This window comes from Malaya genurostris, chromosome 3 (assembly GCF_030247185.1).
Source record: "Malaya genurostris strain Urasoe2022 chromosome 3, Malgen_1.1, whole genome shotgun sequence".
Taxonomy (NCBI): domain Eukaryota; kingdom Metazoa; phylum Arthropoda; class Insecta; order Diptera; family Culicidae; genus Malaya; species Malaya genurostris.
Window position 1 is genome coordinate 121,275,201 of NC_080572.1, and position 19,378 is coordinate 121,294,578.

Sequence of the window (19,378 nt, forward strand, 5' to 3'; positions counted from 1 at the left end):
CGATATTGTAACCTTGCAAACACAACTAAAAATGATTACTGTACTAGTATATGGAATTGGAAATAGTAGTGGATTGAGCTCTGTTTCCTTTGCTGCTGGTGGAAGTAATAGCAGTAATAGTAGTAGTAGTAAGAGTTGTGCTAATAATTTAACTGGATTGGGTACGAATATCAGCAAAGCAATGAATCCAAGTAGTACATCAATCATCTCGCTTCCACATGGAACAAACAGCGTTTTGGGTGGCTTAGGTAGTTATTATCCGCCAAGTATTGCCAGCCTGTTGGCGCAAAGTAAGTTATAAGAGTATATCTAAAGTAGAAGTGAATCTTTTAATAATATGTCATAGTTGACTTTGCGGTTTATATTTAATGGCTTTTACTTCAGTTATTGTTGTGCTGCTGCAACTATTTACTATTTCACGTATTTTTGTTTTCGTTGCGCCTTTTTTTGCCTTCCTAATATAGAAAGGCTATGTAATCACTGTGAAAACCGACTTTAGAACCGGACCGCGAAGGGTCGAGTTTCATATATCACCCGACTCAGTTTGTCGACATCACAAAATGTCTGTGTGTGAGTATGTATGCTGTTTGTATGTGACAAATAATGTCACTAAATTTTCTCAGCGATGGCTGAGCCGTTTTCCACAAACTCAGATTCAAATGAAAGGTCTTATGGTCCAATAGGTTGCTATTTAATTTCATTTCGATACAAATTCCGGTTCAAGTATTATAGAGTGATATGCACCAAAAAATGGTCAAAATAGTCACTCGTATTTCTCAGCGAAGGCTGACCCGATTTGCACAAACTTGGATTCAAACGAAAGGTCCTCTAGCCTGGAGTTAAATTTCATCTTTATCCAACTTGCGGTTCCGGAATAACATAGAAATATGTGCAAATTTATAAGAAAATTAAAAAACCGATTTTCACAAAAAAATTTTTTATTTTTTGAATAATATTTTGTCTGTTTATTGCTTAAAATACTATTTACATATTATAGTTCATATTTTAGGTAGAATTCCAATTCATTAATGTTAAATAAAGTATCTGTTTTGTTCACAAAATGTAAATAAATTGCAAATAATTTTAGAACTTTAGATTTCGTAACTGTACGTATTCCATTCAATACTGGTATCATGAAGTGCTCGAATTCTAATCGCCTCTATCCATAACGCGATGAGATTTGTCGTTGTAAGAATTGCCAGGCAGGTACAACTCTCGGGCATTCACTAAACTTGTGCTGTAGTGTTTCCACTGGCGCGTTGCAGTGTAAACAATTCTCGCCATCGACGCGCCGCATCGTATGTAAAAGTCGTCTATGTTCGGTTTTTCCATTTACAAAAAGAAAAAGGTCGCTTCGCTGCTGCGTTGTTAGTCCTTTTGCTCTGTGGATATTGCTCCACGCCTTATGCCAATCTTGAGATGGGTTCTCTCGTTCTATCCTGGGTTGTTCGGTGCTTTGTGTGTAGAAACGGTGGATTAGATCGGACGAAGGATTTTGTTGAAGTTATTCAGGTAGAAGTGGGAAATTCAAATGTATTATTTTTAAACAAGGGCAGTTTGTGGGGAGAATTATTGGGATTGGGTTGTTTTGGAAGATTAATGATTTGTAGTACGGAATTGATTCTTTTTCTTGTGTATGTCGGTTTATCAGAAGCGCCCTGCATTTCAAGAGGGGTAGTTGCAGTTTAAGTCCACCTTGCGTTCGATCTCGTGCTAGTTGTTGTATTGGTACTCTAGCTGAGATTCCTCGCCATAGGAAATTTTTGTAGAGGGTAATTTTGCTATATGGATGCTTGACGGGGGTACGGTAGATGCTACATACCATATTCTCGCTGTTATGAATGTGTTTAGTAATGTAACTTTTTGAAAAAGTGACAGTGTGCGCATAGAATGAAACCAGATTAGGCGTGAGAATTTTCTCACCAGATCGTCCCAGTTGACTTTTATCATGCCTCGAATAGAGTTGGTGTATGTTATACCCAGTATTTTGATCGTAGTAGCTGTTTGGAGCCACTGTACTTCCAAAGGATCTCGATCAATAATTCCAACATTAATCGATGTTGTTTTGGTTAGATTTAATACCGCTCCAGATACACGGGAGAAACGAGTGAATAGTTCGTATATTCGGTCAATTCGCTGAGGGGTGGTGGCAATCACACTTATGTCGTCGGCGTATGCGACGACCAGATCATTTTCGCATATTCGTTCTATTCGCTGCAGTAAAGGATGTATATATAGGCTAAACAGAATACTCGAAATAGGGCTACCTTGTGGAACCGAGCGTTGTATGGGGATCGCTGTGGATAAGTGTCCGTTTACGAGTAAGCGAGAAAACGATGCATCGGAGAGTCTGATAAGTAAATTCACCAGATCCCGATTAAAGCCGAGCGAGCACATGTTCCCGAATAAAAAACTTCGGTTGACACGATCAAAGGCGTGGTCCAGGTCAAACGATATCAGCTTACCTGCTCGGCGTTGGTTGATCAGCTGTGCTATTCGGTCCTTCAGTGATAGAGTAGCTTGAAAAATGTTGTTGTTGTTATTAGCACATTTTTGTGTATCGGTTAAAACCCGGTGTGTTTTCAATATGCTCTCTATTCGTATACGCGACAGAAGCTTGAAGTCGTAGTTTAGTAGTGTGATTGGTCTGTATGAGGTAGCTGTATCGGTTGTCCCTTTCTTTTTAACTAACACTATAACACCTTCTACGAATTCGGTCGGGAAGTTAGAAGCCAGTGCTTCGTTCAACACGAGATTTAACTCACGGTGGATGACATCAAGTGTGTATAGGTAGAACTCCTTCGGAATTCCATCGGATCCAGGAGATTTCCGTGATGCGCTTGTTTTTATAGCCGTTGTTATCTCAGCTGTTGTGATTTCGCTCATACATGGCTCGTTCGTTTCGTCGTACTCCGGTATTACTCTTTCGCAGGTGAAGTATTCGTCTCTCACTTCAGTCGTCTCATCAGTCGCATATAATGATGTATAGTATTCTAGTAGGTGTTGCTCGACGAGTTCGGGTCGATCGATGATTTCATCGCTCTCACTCCTAAGCTGCGTTATGATAGTTTTTACGTTTCTTTTCACCCAGATGAAATGTAGATATCGGTTCGCCTGCAATATGCGTTTCGTTAATACGCACGAACATGTGCGTAAACTGTCGTTGGTGGGTCAACATTTCAGCTTTGATACGATTTATGGTTGTTAGCATTCCTTGGTTTTGGTAGTAGTTGTCGTACGCTAGACGTAATTGCGAATAGAGTCGTTGGTTTTCTCGGTGGAAATTTTCAAATGCCAATTTGGATTTCCATCGAAAGAAGGATTTGATTTTCGGTTTAGCGAATGATATTCACCAACTCATCCACGATGAGAAATTGCGCCGTTGTCGGGTCCAATACTGCCAGCTACATCGGAGTTCTTCAATATTTTCAGGAGTGAGGAGATGAGGACGAAGGGACCAAAATCCTCGTCCAGGTTCTCTACCGAGGTGGGGTAAGCAAATCCGGGTGGTCACCGCTTTGTGGTTTGTGAATGACCATACGTGAACATTTGCATTTCGAAGCTGATTACACAAACTTGAGCTTACGTAGATGCGGTCTAGTCTGGAAGTGGAGTTGTGGGTAACGTACGTATGGCCTGGGGTTTGGATGTTTAATTTTATCCATACGTCGTGAAGCTGCAATTGTTGAATAGTTGCTCGGAGCGACGAGCTTATGTTGTGCCCCGTTGCATCGCAGGGCCGCAGAACACAATTGAAGTCTCCGGCGAGAATCACATGATCGGTGTTATGGCGGAGATAGAAGGCTAGAGTGTTGTTGAAAAATCTTTCTCGTTCAGCGCGCACCGCTGATCCAGAAGGAGCATAAACGTTACACAACGTGGTGTTGGCTATGCGCAAAGCTACAAGTCTACCATCGAGGCTTTTTTCAACGTGAGAAAATCGTATATATTCTTTGAGAGCTATTGCCGTTCCGCGTCTCGCTTGGTCCACATTGCAGATCACGTTGTATCCTTGTAGGTCAAATTGCTCGCTCTCCACTTCTTGCAGAAAGACGATGTCGAGTTCCATCATTCTTACAAACGTTTGAAGTGCGTTGGTCTTGGTCGGGCTTGTGATCGTGTTGATGTTTATAGTGGCGATATTGTAACTGGTGTGCTCCATTAGGGTACGCAGTTTTCTTCCATCGACTCGTCACCGTCTTGTTTTGATTTTTTCCCTGGGGGCCGACGGAGTGAACGTCGGCTGCTCGTGGAAGTAGTGGATCTGTCGGATTCGTCACCATCATTTTTCCGTTCGGCTGGTGTCGGTCTACGTGCCTCGTCTCCGTTGCTCGATAATGGTTTGTGGGGTATTCTAAAGGCTGTGGTGCTGAGATTTGGGTCTGTGAGTGGCTCGATTTCAGTATTTTGTGGTGCTGGTTTGTCATTGTTCCTTCTGGTCTGTGGTAAACTCTGTTGTAACTGTGTAGGAGTTACCATCGGCGACAGCCGGGAGACGGGAGGCTTGATGGGAATGTTTACTTGTGTTGGTTTGCGGTGGGTCGGTTTTGGTCGGGCCGACTGTTTGACGGCGTTCGCGTATGATGTGTTGCTCTGATCGGCCTCTAGTTTTTGGACCAAGAGTTTTTTGTTTTGTATGCAGGAAATCCCGCTGTGGACTGATTCGTTACAATGTCGGCACGTTTGGTGTTGACCGTAATACGATAGAGCCGTGATTTCGCCGTATAGTATACTTTTCATCCCATCGCCGTATGCTTGCAGGAATTTTATTATTTCTTCGTTCGTCACATCTTCGGAGAGGTCGAAGAGCTTCACCTCCACTGCCCCGTCCTCCAGTGTGATTCTCAATTTGTAAATTTTGTCGTCGATCTCGGTCTCATGTACGTTGTCGTGCTTTTCTACAATTTTTGTGCCAATTCGAGTTCATTGACTTTAATAAATGCGCAGCCCAGGCTTCGACTTGGTTGGATTCGTATTACTTGATGCTTTTGTAGCTCAAGAACAGTGCTAACGAAGTTATGAAGTTCATCGTATGACGGTTTCCGTGGTAGATGCGCGTAATCAATACGGAACGTGTTTTTGCGGCGTCTCATTTCACTCGCGAGAATTTTACCCGATACTAGGGTGTTACCCTCGATCTAGTAAGTGCTGATAACTGAATATAAAGCCCGTGCACGACTTCCGATGTCTAGCGAAAAATAAGCGTGTGTGCTCGACTCGGAGGTTGAGCGCTAACTGACAAAATTAGTAGCCTCAAAATAGGTTTATATATCCTCCAACTAACAAGATCTGTCAACTGAATGAAATTATTAGTAAGTTTTACCGGAAGTCGGATCCGGATCGACTTTTCGGGAACTTTTAGAGAATTTCAAGATCCTTTTATTAAGATTCAAATAAAAGGATCTTGAAATTCTCTAAAAGTTCCCGAAAAGTCGATCCGGATCCGACTTCCGGTAAAACTTACTAATAATTTCATTCAGTTGACAGATCTTGTTAGTTGGAGGATATATAAACCTATTTTGAGGCTACTAGTCCCCGGTTTTCGGTTCTGAAAGCACAGATAGTAGTGAAGAAAAACTACTAAACCGGAACCGATTCTTACCAATCTTAATTAAAGCTCTCATTGTCTTAGAAGATACTGTGCAACATCATCCAGATCCGACCTCCGAAATTATAGGGACTTTCGAACCGTCATACAAAATAACGACGCAAAACCGGTAGAAATCGGTATGTACTGGTATGGAAGAAGAAAACACCACACTTAGAAAATTTCGCAGAATTCGGTATTTTTTTACCGAATTTTCAACAGCTGAACGTTCGGCAATCAGTTCGGTAATTGAATTGATTACCAGTCGGTCGGTAATTGCTGAACTGTCAAACAACTACCGTAAACTGTAAACCAAATAGATCTAACTGATTGTTCGTTAATTTTTTGTTTGTTTGTTTTCCTTTGGTTAAAATTCTGGATTTTCGGATTTCAAAAAACAACACAAATTTACAAAAACGAATGCGGAAAATTCCAACCTGTTGTGGCTATGGTTTTATTCCACGAAAACAGAGTTAAATGTTCCGGCTGACCGGAATCCGTCGAGTTTACCAGAATTTACCCTCGAACGATTTGTGTAGGCAGCAAGAGGACAAATGATACAAAATTATTTCCTGCCTATAAGTAAACAAAAAGCTTTTAGTGGTTCTAATGTTTTAAAAACTTTCGCACCTGTACCTCAATCCATTCATGATTTTTTTCGTTTGGTTAATAAAATAACACTTACTGAAAATTTTAATAACTGTTTGACAGTTAGTTTCACGACAATCAGTTTTCACAGAAGTTCGGTTATTGAAAGATAATTTTAGCATACGAACAGTATGGTTTTACCGTACTCGGCGACTATTCAGATTTACCGTATGAATTGTATATCTATTTACAAAATTCTGTAATGAAAATTTACGTAAAACTGATCGTCCGATAAAAATTTGCATAATTATTGTAAAATAAAACTCATGTACCGAAATATCGGTTATTTCTATAGATTACCGAAATTTCTCGTCAAAAATATTGCCGAACAAAGCGATTAAATCTTAGTGTGTATGATAAAACATAACCTACAGACCTGTACTATAGACCCTTAAAGAAGAATTTTGCAGAATCATTTTTGTGTACGAAATTTTTCAGAACTTTTATATATTACTGTATCTTTTTCTTTTTTTGTTGTTCCTACATTCTGCTAACCAAATACTAGTTGGTAGAAACAGAAAATAAAAATCATAGAATTATAGTACTCAAGGGCAAGCAAGAATGTAAAGATATAGAAAGAATGCGGCAAGGCGTGACAGGTGTCATTTAAGCAAGCAGAAAACTTCTATCAATTTAACTTTTGCCTTCTATCTTTTTTGGTCTTTCTTATAAATAAAGGCTGTGTAATCACTATGAACCTCCGAGTACGCAAAATGTGTCTATGTGTATGTATGTATAGTTATTATGTATTCACTTTTCTCGGTCGGAGATGGCTCACCCTATTTTCACAAATTCCTGATCTTTTTTGGATCTGACAGGGTGAAGAGTGTTGAATAGTATACGTCACTCAAATCTCAATTCCAAGCGGTAATCTTTGTCAGAACAAGACCAAACAAACCGATTCCGACTATCTTGCTCCCAGTTTCCGATTCCGAAAGCACCGAAAAGAGCCGATATTTACAAACTTAGGTTCAAATTAATGGTCTTATGGCTCCATACAAAAATCCGGAATTTTGCTTGGATGTTTCTTGCGGCTCCGGAATTATACAATGATAAGTATATAAAAAGTCAAACTTTCATTACTGTCATTCCGGAAGATCGTTCCAGGATTCCGGAAGTACCTGCAATAGTGGAACTCAGTTCAGGCTATACTAGTTGGTGGACAAACAAACTTTCTTGTTTTCTTTCAAGAATCACAGAAAATTATTTTAGAGTACACCACAATATTGAGTATGAGAATATATGTAATATGAGATAATAAAAGACATCTTTACTTTTTGGCATACCAGAGACTTGATTTTTATTGCATTGGTGAGATGCTCACGTTTTAATTCTCTGGTAGAAGTTAAAATTTAAGTTACGAAAAGTCATATTAGTTAATAGTTGATAATTAAAAATTTAAGTTACTAAAAGTTAAATAACACTTGTCACGTCTCACCTTTCCGTTCTATATCTTCACACTCTTGCTCTCCCTTGAGAACTATCATTCTATAAATTCTTATTTTCTGTTTCCACCACATGGTCTCTGAATAGTTAAATGTCGCAAAAAGAAAAACCAATCGTTAAGAAAGAGAAAAAGTTATGTACTACTTTATCTTGATACGGATACAAGTACGTAAATAAACAATTTCTATTAAATACCTAATGGTCCTTGCATCAGTGCTTCAATGCATTACATTGAAAAATTGAACAGATTAGAAACTGCAATCTAAAATACAAAAATATAAAGGAATTCATACGATTTCCAAGAATTTCCAGCCTAGAAGAGATTACCTCTAAAGTATTTAATATCTAAATTGTTTGAAATTTTAGCGACTGAAAACTTTTCCCTTTTTGTTGTTTAATGAATTATAATGTTTGCTACTCTCATCGGTTCTGCTTGCTTATGCATGTATGTATTAATTGCTTTATTTCGTTATCTAAATCCGTCTCGAGTTGGCATAATTTATTCAATGTATGTAAACCAGAAGATGAACGTTTATATATTTCCCCATTCTATAAATTCTTACTACAGTATTCATATCGATATACTAGTGGTGAACCATGTCACTTTATTCTTGAATATATCGCCTACAACTAGTGGGGTGGATTTCCATCTCATCCTGTCGTTCATTGTGTCCCTCGGTTGCTAATTAATGTTAGCCGTCAATGATGGCAAACATCTTGCAATTGAATTAACGTTGCAGTATTGCAGAAATGCAGCAAAGCATGGTTCTCATGAGGATATATCGATTTTGTGCATGTGTATCATTCTTCGATGTCAAAATTTGAAATATTTTGCGCATCATTAGGAAACTGCAACTATTGCATCCTATGTTGTTTTGTAGCATACGGCGTATAATGTTTTTTTTTTTAATTTTCATTTTTATCATTTAGTGAGCATGGCGGCTACACTCGGTTTCGGTAGCAGTTCATCAATAAATAGCGTCGGTCAGATGACAAGCAACCAGATCATGCTCGAACACCTGAAAGCACTAGTAACTGCCAATCCGCACTACCTAACCAGTGGTATACCAACGAATCTGCTCTCTCAGATCTGGATGGCGGATCCGAGCAAGGTATCGCAACCATCGTTCAACTATGTATGTAATAATTTGATTTACTATTTATCTACCACTTCTAACACACTTTTTCAATATTTATTTAAGTCATTCAGTAGTACTGTTTAGTTTATATTTGTTTGTTTTTTTCTATAAAAATTAATTGTGTTTGTTGAATAGGAAATTTAGTATTTAAAATATTTAGTATTAAAATCGATTTCCATGTAATTAGAATAACTATTTCGCGAAACTATGCTGAATACTTATAATTCCCATGTAAAAAAATAATAACAACAATATTGAATAATACATACTCGGTTGAGCATCTCAATTTCGGTATATTACTTGTGAGATTCTTTTAACTTACCAATGATTGCCGAAGTGATTCGATGTGCTGCCGTAAAACCGGTATAAGAGAAGCAAAAAGTAACTGCTGTATTTTTATCACTCTTTCTAGTTGAATCAAGTTCCTGAAGAAGAAGAAGCGGAAGAAGAAGAGTTGGGTGTAGCAGAAACATACGCGGAATATTGGCCAGCAAAATGTAGGATTTGTGTAATTCAAATTGAAGTGTGTTATAATGTTTTTGTCTTTTTACAGTGAAGATCGGTAAAAAGCACCCTGATCAAGTAGTAGAAACAGCCTCCTTATCATCAGTTGAGCCGTCTGATGTATACTATAAACTGTCGATACCTCCAGAAACGATAAATTCGGGTCAGTTGAGTGCACTTCAGTTAGAATCTATAACTTACGCTAGTCAGGCTCACGAACACTTACTACCGGACGGTTCCCGTGCCGGCTTTCTGGTTGGTGATGGTGCCGGTGTGGGAAAAGGCCGAACGATTGCTGGAATCATTCACGAAAATTATCTGAAAGGCCGTAAGAAATCTATCTGGATCTCGGTCTCCAACGACCTTCGTTATGACGCAGAACGTGATCTGCGTGACATTGGAGCCGGTAGAATTGTTGTTCATGCGTTAAATAAGGTGAGAATTTTCGTGTTTGTATATTTATGATTTCAACTAATAAACAATCTGTGAAATATTTAGCTTAAATATGCAAAAATCAATTCGACGGTTAATAACAACACTAAAAAGGGAGTCATTTTTGGTACTTACTCTGCGTTGATTGGTGAGTCTCAAAGTGTGGCTACCGGCAAATATAAAACACGACTCAAACAGCTTCTACAATGGTGCGGAGAAGATTTCGATGGCGTCATTGTATTTGATGAATGCCATAAAGCGAAAAATCTTTGCCCGGTGGGCTCTAGTAAACCTACCAAGACGGGACTAACTGCACTGGACTTACAGAACAAACTTCCTAAGGCAAGGGTTGTATATGCATCTGCAACCGGTGCTTCAGAACCCCGCAATATGGCTTATATGGTACGGCTTGGAATTTGGGGTCAAGGTACACCTTTTCCTACCTTCATGGATTTCATAACAGCAGTTGAAAAAAGGTGAGAACGTCACAATGACCTACAAATCATATACACGTATCTAACATATGTGAAATGTTTAATCCAGAGGTGTGGGAGCGATGGAAATTGTGGCTATGGATATGAAACTACGAGGAATGTATATTGCACGTCAACTGAGTTTCCACGGAGTGACTTTCAAAATCGAAGAAGTGCCACTGACGCGAGAGTTTAAGCAGGTTTATGATGAGTCGGTTGAATTGGTAATTGTCAGTACAACAAGTTTGACTTTTATAACTAAACACTGTGTCCGTTTTCTTTTTGATTCTTCTTCTTGTTCAGTGGGTGCTTGCAATGCAAAAGTTTACAGAGGCTGCCGAGCTGATCGATGCCGAGAATCGCATGAAAAAAACTATGTGGGGTCAGTTCTGGTCGGCACATCAACGATTTTTTAAATATCTATGTATTGCATCTAAGGTGAATCATGCAGTCAAAGTAGCTCGGGAAGCAATTAAGTATGGAAAGTGTGTGGTTATTGGCTTGCAGTCTACTGGTGAGGCGAGAACGCTGGAACAGCTAGAAAGAGATGACGGTGAACTTTCTGATTTTGTCTCTACGGCCAAGTATGTGTTTTTTGTTTATTCTTCTTTCATAAAATATAAATCTCAATCTTTGCAGAGGCGTTTTTCAATCTCTCGTAGAAAAGCACTTCCCAGCACCAGACCGGGGTCGTATCAATCGTCTTCTTGGTTTAGAAGGACCCAAGAAAACACAATTGGAATGTATATTAGAGGATATAGACTCAAAACCTTCCGCTAGTGGTAGTGATCTCAAACGCAAAAGCACATTTACTAAATCCGAAACGCAAACAAAGGCTAAGAAATCTCGTCGGAATTCATCTGATGATGATTCGGACAGCGATTCTGACAAGTCTGAAGGCAAGGCTTCCGGCAGTGACGAAAGTAACCATGATTCGGACAGTGTCCGTAGTAGTGACTACAATCCATTTTATTCCGGTTCGGACAGTGATGATGATCCGTGGGTTGGAAAGACAAACAAACTCAAGCCTAAAAATTTGAAAAGTCCAAAAAAGAAACCTGTCTCGACACAGGACAAAATTCAAGCACATCTGTCTAAAAGGCAGAACGAAACGAAACCTGTAACTATACAGGCTAGTAACGGTATTTCCATTCAGCTTGGACCTCCACCCAAGGATGCGATTGAACGAGCGTGCCAAATGAAAGACGAATTATTAGCAAAAATAGAATCGCTTGGATCGCGCCTGCCGGCTAACACACTAGATCAGTTAATCGACGAGTTAGGTGGACCTGAAAACGTTGCAGAAATGACTGGTCGAAAGGGACGGGTAGTTCAAAGTGACGATGGTTCGATCCAGTATGAATCCCGGTCAGAACAGGATGTGCCATTAGAAACTTTGAACATTACTGAGAAAAAACGATTCATGGATGGGGAAAAAGATGTTGCAATTATATCAGAAGCGGCATCCAGTGGTATTTCGCTACAAAGTGATCGACGAGTTCGTAACCAACGACGACGAGTTCACATTACACTCGAATTGCCCTGGTCTGCCGATCGAGCCATTCAACAGTTTGGTCGCACTCATCGGTCCAACCAGGTCAATGCACCAGAATACATGTTTCTCATATCTGATCTAGCGGGTGAGCGACGATTCGCTTCCACCGTTGCCAAAAGACTCGAATCGCTGGGTGCCTTAACACACGGTGACCGACGAGCAACAGAGACACGTGATTTGTCCCAATTCAATATAGATAACAAATACGGGCGTTCAGCATTAGAATCAGTAATGAAAACCATCATGGGATACGATCAGCCACTAGTTCCGCCTCCCAGCGATTATAAAGGAGACTTTTTCAAAGATATTGCCGGGGCACTAGTTGGTGTTGGGTTGATTGTCAACAGTGAACAAATGCCTGGAGTGCTAAGCTTGGATAAAGATTACAATAACATTTCAAAATTCCTGAATAGAATACTTGGAATGCCAGTTGAATTGCAGAACAGGTTGTTCAAGTATTTTACGGATACACTTACGGCTATAATTGAACAGGCGAAAAAGCGTGGTAGATTTGATCTTGGGATTTTAGGTATGTTTTTTGGCTACATCTTGCTTCCTTTTCGTAATATTTGATGTCTTCTTTTTTGCTTAATTCCAGATTTAGGAGCAGCAGGTGAAAATGTCACCCGTGTTAAAATAACCAAATTCATCAGAAAACATTCAACCGGGGTCGCACCGACCGAATTACACACCGTACAAGTAGAGCGAGGAATGATTTGGCAGGAAGTTATCGATAAGTAAGTGTTGTGAATTCTAGATATGTTAATGCTTATCACCCCTATTCTGTATTTCGATCGAATCGAATTATTCCGATCGAATATGAAAACCTGCATTCTATATTTCTATCGAGTGATGTCTCGATCGAGATACAGAATGTAAAATGTCGCATTCGATCGTAATACTTCGATTCAAACGAAACTCAGAATCGGGGCATATATTTTATTCTGCACCATTTCGTATAAAAGCGTTCTACATAGCGTCGTTTAGCAGAATACCATATAGTATAAAATCGTTTAGCATAGTTTACATTAGATACTTTTTTACCTTTGATTGTCTGGAAATCGCATCATACAACGAAGGTTACAGTTATTTCACTAGATAGATAGAGCTATTGCATGCGTCAGGTAGGGTGAATTAATTATTTGGATATTTGGATCCAATCTGTCATTTGCTTAAATTCTATATCTCACTATATCTATATATCTTAAAATCTCACAATCACATAATTTTGCACTTATTGCTGTTAAACGAAGATTTGGTTCGCGAGGATCATCGAGTAGTTGAAATGAGTAATGACTAAAAAATTTTCTTCGGGTAGTACCAAGCTTTTACTTTCAAATCTGGAAGGAAGTAATATTTTATCACTGCTGTCACGTGTTCGGAGAGCGTTTGTAAGTTAGCTTAAAAAATGAAAATTCACATTCTATATCTGTATCAGAATCTCTGCTACATAAGCCCCAGTTTTTAGAAACTGATGCACTAAGAATGAGTGAAAAAAGGATTTGAAATACTAGTATCTGTCTGTCACTATTAGTATTATAATGAAAAAGTTAATATTCTTATTAATGAAATTTGAGGGAGCTTTATTATTTTTTAATTGTTCAGCCTTCTTTATTTTCCCGAATACTCAACTTCCAATTAACGAATTTTGGTAAAATCGGAAACAATATCTTTATTCTGAACCAATTACCGCAAAAAATAGTTCGAAAAAAGTGTTTTTTTTTTAATTTTACTATACAATTATTTTGTAGGATAAATTATTTTTTTGCATTTTCGTATTTTTGCGATAAAATTATCTTGATTTTTTTTCTGTTCCTAATTTTCGAAATTACATGTAAAATAAATCAATAATTTAGCCGATTTTGTATTTCTGTCGAATGGAAATATCTCAATCGAATGTGAAATTTCTATTGTGTGTTTCGATCAAGTGATATTTTCGGTTACATGTCCTTTCGCCGATGGTCATTAGGCATACGGTCATTCGGCATACGGTCAATAGGCATAAAGGTCATTTGGTATGAAGACATTCAGCATAAACCCCATTTGGCATAAAGTTCATTTTGGCATACGGTCATTTTGGCATACGGGGTAGACCGGGCAAACCTGTAATCCTCAGTTCGCCCGGTCTACCCAAAACATACTATAACAGATATAAACATAAGGAAAAAGACAATATATAATGTCATATTTAACTACAAAACAACAATAAAAGTCGTAACAATACTAAAAAGTTATCATAATGTTGATCATAAATAAACTAAGTAAAAGTAAATTACAGAAATAGCAGAATTATTTTGATTTCGGCCGATATTTTCATATGGAATGTTCGACCACGATCAAAGTTCAGGTAGCAAAGTTTACATTATAACCTCATAACAGATAAGTGAAAAATTGATGAATTTATTTTCGATCAAATGTTGTACAACAACTGCTAGCGTTATCGCGAACACGAATTCGATCTAAAATCAATACGCCGTTATTTAGAATTAAGGTGATAGCGATTTAGGGAACTAACTTAGGTTCTAACAAAACAATTGTTGATGACCATATCGTTTTTTTCCTTCAAGGTGGGCAGATTTAGGTGGTGAAAAGGAAGGATTTTATCTATCGAAACAGGCCAGAAACGGTAAATACGCTGCAATACTGGCTGTCGAAATTGAAAGCACTACCAGTGGAAAGAAAAAATTGGAGCCAAGGAGCAAAAAGGATATTATGTTTCAAATCTATCGACCCAACACGGGTCTACAATTTAAACATGAGTCTTTGGATGAATTAGAAAAGAAGTATAAGAAGGTTCTCAGTGACGAAGCTGAAGCGCACTGGGGCCAGCAATATGATGCATCAGTGAATACTTGTTTGCACAGCTACTGGAAAGGGATGTGTCGACATACAACGATGGGGCAGGAATGTGAGGTAAAATCATTTTCAATCAATTCCATAACAGACTAATTAATGGGAAATTACATACTAATTTCATTTTAGATTGGACTGAGGAGAAGAACGTACTACGTGTTGTCTGGGTCGGTTTTGTCGGTATGGTCACGAGTGGAAAACAGTTTAGCTTCTCGTGTCGGTAATCAGAATCGTATGCAAGTACTTCGTTTGAAAACGAAAGAAGGGATTAAAATTGTAGGAACTCTTATACCGAAGAATTGTGTTGAACACCTGGTTAAAGATATGAGTAGCGATTCTGAAAAAGTCGAGGAGCAAACGTTTGATTGTAAGTAAATTGGTTGTAGTCGTTATAGTGGAACCATATTTTATAGTTATTCGTGATACTATCGTTAAGAGGCGGGCAAATGTATAGATATTACTGGACTGATAAAATTATGTCAACTCAATATCTCCATGGATTATATGAACAGTTGGTAATAGGATCGCTTTCAAACCTAAACACTTAAATTCATCAAACCCCTTGATAACCTGTTGTATAAACTATTTCTGATTGTGAAGTACCATAATTTAGTACCAGTAAAGCTCTTCTTAGAACTCGTACATTAAGTCTGACGATAGCTGCTATTTGATAATATAGGTGTTCGGTTGTGTGCGTATTCACGTCTATTAGTGTTTGATTGCCCTGTCTAGGCTAAACATTATATTATCGTTGTCATTAAACAACGATACTCAAAACCAAAAATCTATGAATGTCGTTAAATGCCGTGTTACGTTCAATTTTTTCAGTACGATCTACCCTAAAACGTGTAAATTGAAATGCAGTAAATTTTGTAGTTCGTTAATTTTAATTCAAATACAATGTACAAAGTAAGTAGGGCTACTAAGGTAAGTAATCATTGCATAGTAGAGAATAAACTCGTTGTAAAGAAATGCCACGGGTTTCACTGGACATTTAAGAAGCCGAAATCCTTGATCACACGTATATTTTTATGATAGTTCTTAATCGTATATCACAATAGTTTGTCATACAGTAGTATAATGTCCTCGTCGGTTCCGCTAGCTTTTCGGGCTCGATCCATTGCTTCGAAAGACATGAAGCATATTTCTGTAAGAAAAGATCTTTTTCAATGGGGCTAATAAACAGGGATGAATGAAGGAGTGTAGATGAATATAGGTACGGATGTTTACAAAATACAATCGAAACCTATTATATTTATCTTACTATCTTTCAAGGCAGGATTTCTGTACAAGAATTTCTGAATTCTTTTATCGTAGCCACAGAGAATCACATAGTGACCCATATAAGTAGATTTCAGTCCCAAACATGACCTGCAATATTTGGCTTCAATTGGTAAGATATGCAGTAGAATTTTTCTGGGCTTACCGGAGCTCCATTGACAGTTTATTGACTTTACAAAGATCACAGTAAAGTAGAGAAGCGCTGGTAAGCAGTATGATATTCCCATAGGACCCTAAATGCTGTATTAGATCGTCACACGATACGGATTTTGTTTCCACGAATATGCCATGATTGTTTGCATTATGGAATTTTTCATTGACTCGTTTTTCATCCTACGGTGACAACGCATTAGGAAATTTTATTTTACCAAGATACGTTAAAACTGACATCATTGAAGCATTTATAGTATTCTTTTCCAAGATGTGATGGATTGGCACCGAAAGTTATCGTTAGATATTTGTGTTCAATGCCAAAATCCTTCAGTAAGTAGCACAAATCAATAGTCCAAGTACTAAAATTAACGGAAACCTTGATATGGTAATGTAGGTCGAGATAAAGGAAATTAACAACCTCTCTCCAAATCCATTCTTTTGGCAGATGTCTTTAAAATCATTCAAAAACAGACGCCTTTCATTACGTCCCAAGAGCATTAAAATGCAGGATAATCCGCAGTCCCAATCGTAGCGCTGCCGAAAATGAACTAGTGGATGTTCAATGTATGTAGGAATAGTTTCTGGAAACGGAAGCAAGTTAACAATTGTGAGTAAAATATGAATCATTATTGCATACTTATCATTTTAAACGCGGACGCTACTCAGTTCGTACGCTCCCTTATCAATGAGTATCGAAACGACATGTGAAGAATGAATCAATCTTATCAATTTCAACGTTCGATATAAGTATCAAGACGAACATTATAATAAAACAATCGCATTAGTGCTTACTACATATAAATAGATGTAGCTTAAACTGCAACAAACACTCATAACAAGACACAGTCACACTGCGATAATTATATCAAATTTCGAAAGAACAGAATCTCCCCCAAAACAAGACCAAGATATGCTGAAACATACAGGTAAGTAACAAACATCAAAGGCAACATATGTAGCGTACTATTGCTGGTTGCCAGCATGCTGGTGCCAGTGTACTGCCCTCTTAGGAAAAAAAACGTTCAACGGTGGTCCTTCGTTGGTGTAATACTTTGGATCATTGGACCACAGTTGAACGTTTTTTCCTAAGAGGGCAGTACACTAGCACCAGCATGCTGGCAGCCAGCAGAAGTATAAACGGGGCAATATTACTAAGATGTTCAGCACTCAGATTTTGCTAACAAAACGATATACTTGTGGTGAGCATGAATACCAGGTCATTTTTTCAAAAATCTGTGATCGAACAAAAAAAACAGTCTGCAAAATCTGTAACATCATTGCTGAACGGAATCATTCTGGTAAGCAACAATAATAAGCAAAAATTTAATAATTAAACATTGTATTTTTTTACTCGATTAATCAAAATAATCGATTAAAAGGCTAAAGTAATCGAGTATTTGTAATCGATTAACGACAGTGCCACTAATCGAGCTAATCGATTAATAGCAATCAATTAATCAAGATTTATATCAGTTAGGTTGTGAACCATTTCGCGGTTAATTTTAACTTTTGGTTGAAATCTGACACTTGAGTGGTTATTTTGATGTTGTCCAAAATAACTCTGTTCGAGAGCATTGTTATTTTCCAACACTGACAAAAAATCAACCAAACATTGACAAATTGGCAAATCAAAAGCGAGAATGATACTAGTAGTTAATCAAAAGGACTCTTAGAGTACAAGTGAGAAATCGGCTCAACTTTCACTCTGACAGGGTCCCTCCGACGACACGACCAGGTACTACGAAGAAAAATCTGAACAAAAAGTGTTCGTGAGTGATTTACCGCCAGTTACCATAAATATAGCGACCCCTCGATAATCATGAAAATAATCTTCTTGAGCAACACTGTTTAAGTTGCTATGAACTAGTTACCAAGGAGCACTACAATAAATAAACAAATCATTCGATAAAGTTGTGAAACTTTTCTATAAATTTAAATATTGTTACAACGTTCTTTTTAGATTTGCGTCGACTACAATAGTACAATAACCTCTGGTACTAGAAGTAGTGTTGCGACAGAAAGGCGTCATCCTATATCATCCACAGCTATCCATTAGCTTTATCTGCAGTGTAGTCATATAACTCATCCATGATGATCGTCTTTCTTTTTAGAAATATCCACTCGAGTTTCCGAAACACATTACTATTGCTTAATATACTGTCAACCAACCCGGAAGTTAGTACCAGTCTTCACGAAACGAAAATGAGACTTCATTGATAAATTGTATCCGACACTCTCCATATTCGACTACTTCAACAGGTTCCAGCCGCCTTACGGTAGATCGTAGTTACAGTCTATTTTCTGTTTGAGACACAAATAATCAAATTATTTGAAGGAGACCTGTTTTCACTGGAGGTCTTCGATGTCTTTCATATTCATCAAAGTATACAAGCACTTTGCGAAGACTTCAAATCACTGAGAGTAGAAGTAGAGAAGTTTCCAAAATATGACAGCGCATTGTTTCACAACATGTATGCTGATTAGCAACGAGGGTTGAACGATTAGGAACAAGTGGCGAACTGGAATGGTTTTACTTTAGGAATTCATTCGAAAAGAATAAACTGATAAAAAGTTTCGCAATGACGGATTGAATGACTGCAAAACTTAACACCATTCAAAAACTCAATTACATAGCAGATAGTCATTACAGATCTAAGTATGGTTACGTTAAACTATTTAACAAACATCCATCAATATTGAATTGTCTGGAATTCATTTTTAATTTGTTCGAACACCAGCAAGCCTTAACGAAGACCTCTATACTACCTCTATTAAACTAAATGATAATTTCACTCGAGGCAGTTTGTTTTGTTTACATTTCCCACTCTTTAATGTGCTGTAACCAAGGTTATGGCAACTGTTATTTAAAATCAATAATCTATTAACTTGTGTTGCCAGTTCCAATTGTTTTTCAGGCGATTTCGTTTTGACATTACCAGTTACTGAGGGGTAGTTAAATTTGCGATACAGTTTCGATAGACGAGTGGCAGGTCGTGTCGTCGGTCCCTCTGTTTTGCTGTAAGTACGTTTCCTGCTTTGGTCAGCACCAAGCTCGGCTCAGCTTCTCGCGCTCACTCTGTCTGCAGCCTAAGTCTAAACGTTGCTATGATGAGAGTTGCAGTGACGACACGACCAGGCACTCCGAAGAAAAATCTGCATTAAAATTGTCCGTTGACGAATTACCGACAGTTACCATAAATATAGCGACCCCTTGAGAATGATAAAAATAATTTTTTCGAGCAACACTTTAAGTTACTAAGAACGAGTTACCAAGGAGCTCAAGAATAAATAAACGAACAATTTGAGA

General features: G+C 38.0%; 2 protein-coding genes across 5 annotated transcripts in view; one reads left to right on the forward strand and one right to left on the reverse strand.

The window, feature by feature from the left end:
- The window catches only part of LOC131434874 (protein strawberry notch), a 30,158-nt gene extending 14,549 nt beyond the window's left edge, over window positions 1-15,609 (forward strand). For 2 of the 4 annotated variants that reach the window (XM_058602096.1, XM_058602099.1), the window contains 11 exons: window positions 48-290; window positions 8,612-8,817; window positions 9,233-9,317; window positions 9,374-9,759; window positions 9,823-10,232; window positions 10,300-10,453; window positions 10,533-10,813; window positions 10,869-12,313; window positions 12,383-12,521; window positions 14,352-14,697; window positions 14,767-15,609. In XM_058602096.1, coding sequence (XP_058458079.1) covers window positions 48-290; window positions 8,612-8,817; window positions 9,233-9,317; window positions 9,374-9,759; window positions 9,823-10,232; window positions 10,300-10,453; window positions 10,533-10,813; window positions 10,869-12,313; window positions 12,383-12,521; window positions 14,352-14,697; window positions 14,767-15,012 — 3,941 coding nt within the window. In that variant the 3' untranslated portion in view covers window positions 15,013-15,609. The remainder of the gene's footprint in view (window positions 1-47; window positions 291-8,611; window positions 8,818-9,232; window positions 9,318-9,373; window positions 9,760-9,822; window positions 10,233-10,299; window positions 10,454-10,532; window positions 10,814-10,868; window positions 12,314-12,382; window positions 12,522-14,351; window positions 14,698-14,766) is intronic. The other 2 variants (XM_058602097.1, XM_058602098.1) reach the window with 2 other exon arrangements.
- On the reverse strand, window positions 15,506-17,035 carry LOC131434876 (protein GUCD1). The gene is made up of 6 exons (XM_058602100.1): window positions 16,709-17,035; window positions 16,490-16,652; window positions 16,307-16,430; window positions 16,064-16,251; window positions 15,902-16,008; window positions 15,506-15,784 (listed from the first exon to the last, which is right to left on the reverse strand). The coding sequence occupies exons 1-6, from the start codon at window positions 16,713-16,715 to the stop codon at window positions 15,690-15,692; spliced, it is 684 nt and encodes a 227-aa protein (XP_058458083.1). The 5' UTR covers window positions 16,716-17,035; the 3' UTR covers window positions 15,506-15,689.
- Window positions 17,036-19,378: the final 2,343 nt, after the last annotated feature.

Excerpts from the sequence above, each read along its gene's own strand:
- LOC131434876 (XM_058602100.1), bottom strand. Across the intron at positions 16,252-16,306 it reads ACTATAAATGCTTCAATGAT|GATGAAAAACGAGTCAATGA; the intron begins GTCAGTTTTAAC and ends TTGTCACCGTAG. Across the intron at positions 16,009-16,063 it reads AAACTGTCAATGGAGCTCCG|GTCATGTTTGGGACTGAAAT; the intron begins GTAAGCCCAGAA and ends CAAATATTGCAG.